The sequence below is a fragment of the Cryptomeria japonica genome, chromosome 5, assembly GCF_030272615.1.
Source record: "Cryptomeria japonica chromosome 5, Sugi_1.0, whole genome shotgun sequence".
Classification (NCBI taxonomy): Eukaryota; Viridiplantae; Streptophyta; class Pinopsida; order Cupressales; family Cupressaceae; genus Cryptomeria; species Cryptomeria japonica.
In genome coordinates, this window is record NC_081409.1 from 694474397 (window position 1) to 694476575 (window position 2179).

Here is a 2179-nt window from a genome sequence, read left to right on the forward strand (position 1 = left end):
CTAAAAAATAATTTAGCTCGCTAACAACGAAAACAATATCTAAAAAAAAATATTTCAGAGTACAAGGTAGATAGTTTGAATCGACAGCCTTGGAAACGCAGAACGAGCCATACTAAGCAACAACTCATCCAATTTCTTTCTGGTGCGGCAAATATCCTACTCTTCCTCTGTATAATATACAATCCTGTACAAGAATTAAAGATTTTTTCTTCCATTTAACAAATATAAAAATGAGATGAAAACATTTTTTGACATGAAAACATTAGTTCCCTGCTTGGGAAAGGACATGAACATCGATCAAAACATAAAACATAAAGAACCTTTTTAAGATTCCGTTCTTAAAATAAATATCTAATTAAATAAAAATACAACAATCATTAAAGGTTTCTGGTACGGCAAATATCCGCTTTGCTTCAAACAAGTTGGATGCGATAATATCTATCGACGCAAGGTGCTAAAAAATAATTTAGCTCGCTAACAACGAAAACAATATCTAAAAAAAAATATTTCAGAGTACAAGGTAGATAGTTTGAATCGACAGCCTTGGAAACGCAGAACGACCCATACTAAGCAACAACTCATCCAATTTCTTTCTGGTGCGGCAAATATCCTACTCTTCCTCTGTATAATATACAATCCACAATTTCCTCTCCACCACATGTAAAAATTTGATCTCTCAACTACATTGTTCTCTAACGTTATGGAGAAAATTAATGTTTTGAAGTTTATGGGAGTATTGCTTGTATGTCTCTTGATTTTAATGCCTTCTGTGGGTAGTAATTTTATTTCGTTCCAAGGGCCTGGGTGTGCACTCCCGGGTACTGTTATCATGTCTTGTGGTTATTGTTTACCTATATTCGAAAACTACCACTCAGGATATAGTTTTCGATACTATGACGGACAGCCTGCGTATCTTTATAATTCTGATAAATGCGAGGGTACACCAGATACTGAGCTTGCTGCCACTACAGAGGACTGCAATGGTTTTGGGTGGAGTAGTATCTTCATTCAGTGCTCATAATGTGTGGCATAACAACTATTGCTATCCATGAATAAAGACACTGCTTTTGTGTGCCTCTCGTTGTGTCCAGTATAGCAGGAGTTGAGTCTAGATTTTAATCTGGTGTGGTTTGTTAAATTTAGTAAGGTTTGTATTTGGTCTTTATGATTGAGAACTATTCCTACAGTTAAATCTAGTAGGATTTGCATCTCATCATTAAATTGATCGATCGGTTTTTTATGTAAAAGCAGTGGAGTTTGTAATCGACCTTTCATATCGTATGTATGCACCCATTATAATTGAAGGCTTTGTTTACAGGACTGTTTAAGCCTTGAGTTTAATGGGTTCAAATATGTATGTCACCTTTACAATTGAAGGTTTTGTTTAGAGGTAGAATTTCTGTTTTCAGTGTTGAGTTTAATGGGTTAAAGTATTGTGTTTTGGGGGAGCAGTTAGTTTTTTGTTTTGTTATTTTCATGTTTTGGTTTAACATTCATTGTAAAATGTATTTAGCTGGTCATGATAGATCGACTTTGGATGGATATTTCTCTGACCTTTGTTGCTAATTATGCATCTTTTTATTATAACTTTTAAACTTATAGTTTAATATTAATCTTTTCGGTTTCAGTTTTTTATGGAGCCAAAAAAAGAATTGATTTTTTATTTCTGAGATTGTATATTTAAATTTTAAAAGAGAATTTGTAAATAATTATTAATAATTAAAAAACTATTTATTTAACTAAAGAATTTTTAATTCAATTTTTTAAATTGAAATATATAAATAATAATTTGTGTTGGTTTCATATTGGTTTGGTGGTACAGTTGGTCCTTTGATATTTAACATAAACACATGTGTAGACACCTAAAATGGCCAACACTTGCGGAGTCATACTTTAACATTTGCGCATTGCCTCATTTTAGGTTTTTGCATCGCATTAACATTTCTCCTATGTCACGCATTTGGTCTTTATCATTTGCGAGCATTGAGTCATTCTTCTACATTCTTCATTCGTCTCGCTCTCAAATTTGGTCTTGTTGACAACACTCTTCAGTCATGATTTAGATCGATATTATCCTATCGCATCAATGTGCGTGCTCATTTTTCATCATTTTGGACATCATCAATCCTAATTAGGGTTTTGTCCTCTTATCAATCTTATCATCTGGTGATCGATTTAT

The 2179-nt window shown here is 33.0% G+C and overlaps 1 protein-coding gene across 1 annotated transcript; it reads left to right on the top strand.

The window, feature by feature from the left end:
- The first annotated feature begins 700 nt into the window (after nucleotides 1-700).
- On the top strand, nucleotides 701-1021 carry LOC131042546 (antimicrobial peptide 1-like). The gene has a single exon (XM_057975863.1). It carries the CDS (start codon nucleotides 701-703, stop codon nucleotides 1019-1021), a length of 321 nt encoding a protein of 106 aa, XP_057831846.1.
- Nucleotides 1022-2179: the final 1158 nt, after the last annotated feature.

What these genes read in the sequence shown, in the direction of transcription:
- LOC131042546 (XM_057975863.1), top strand. Translation starts at nt 701, where the DNA reads ATGGAGAAAATTAATGTTTTGAAGTTTATGGGAGTATTGCTTGTATGT.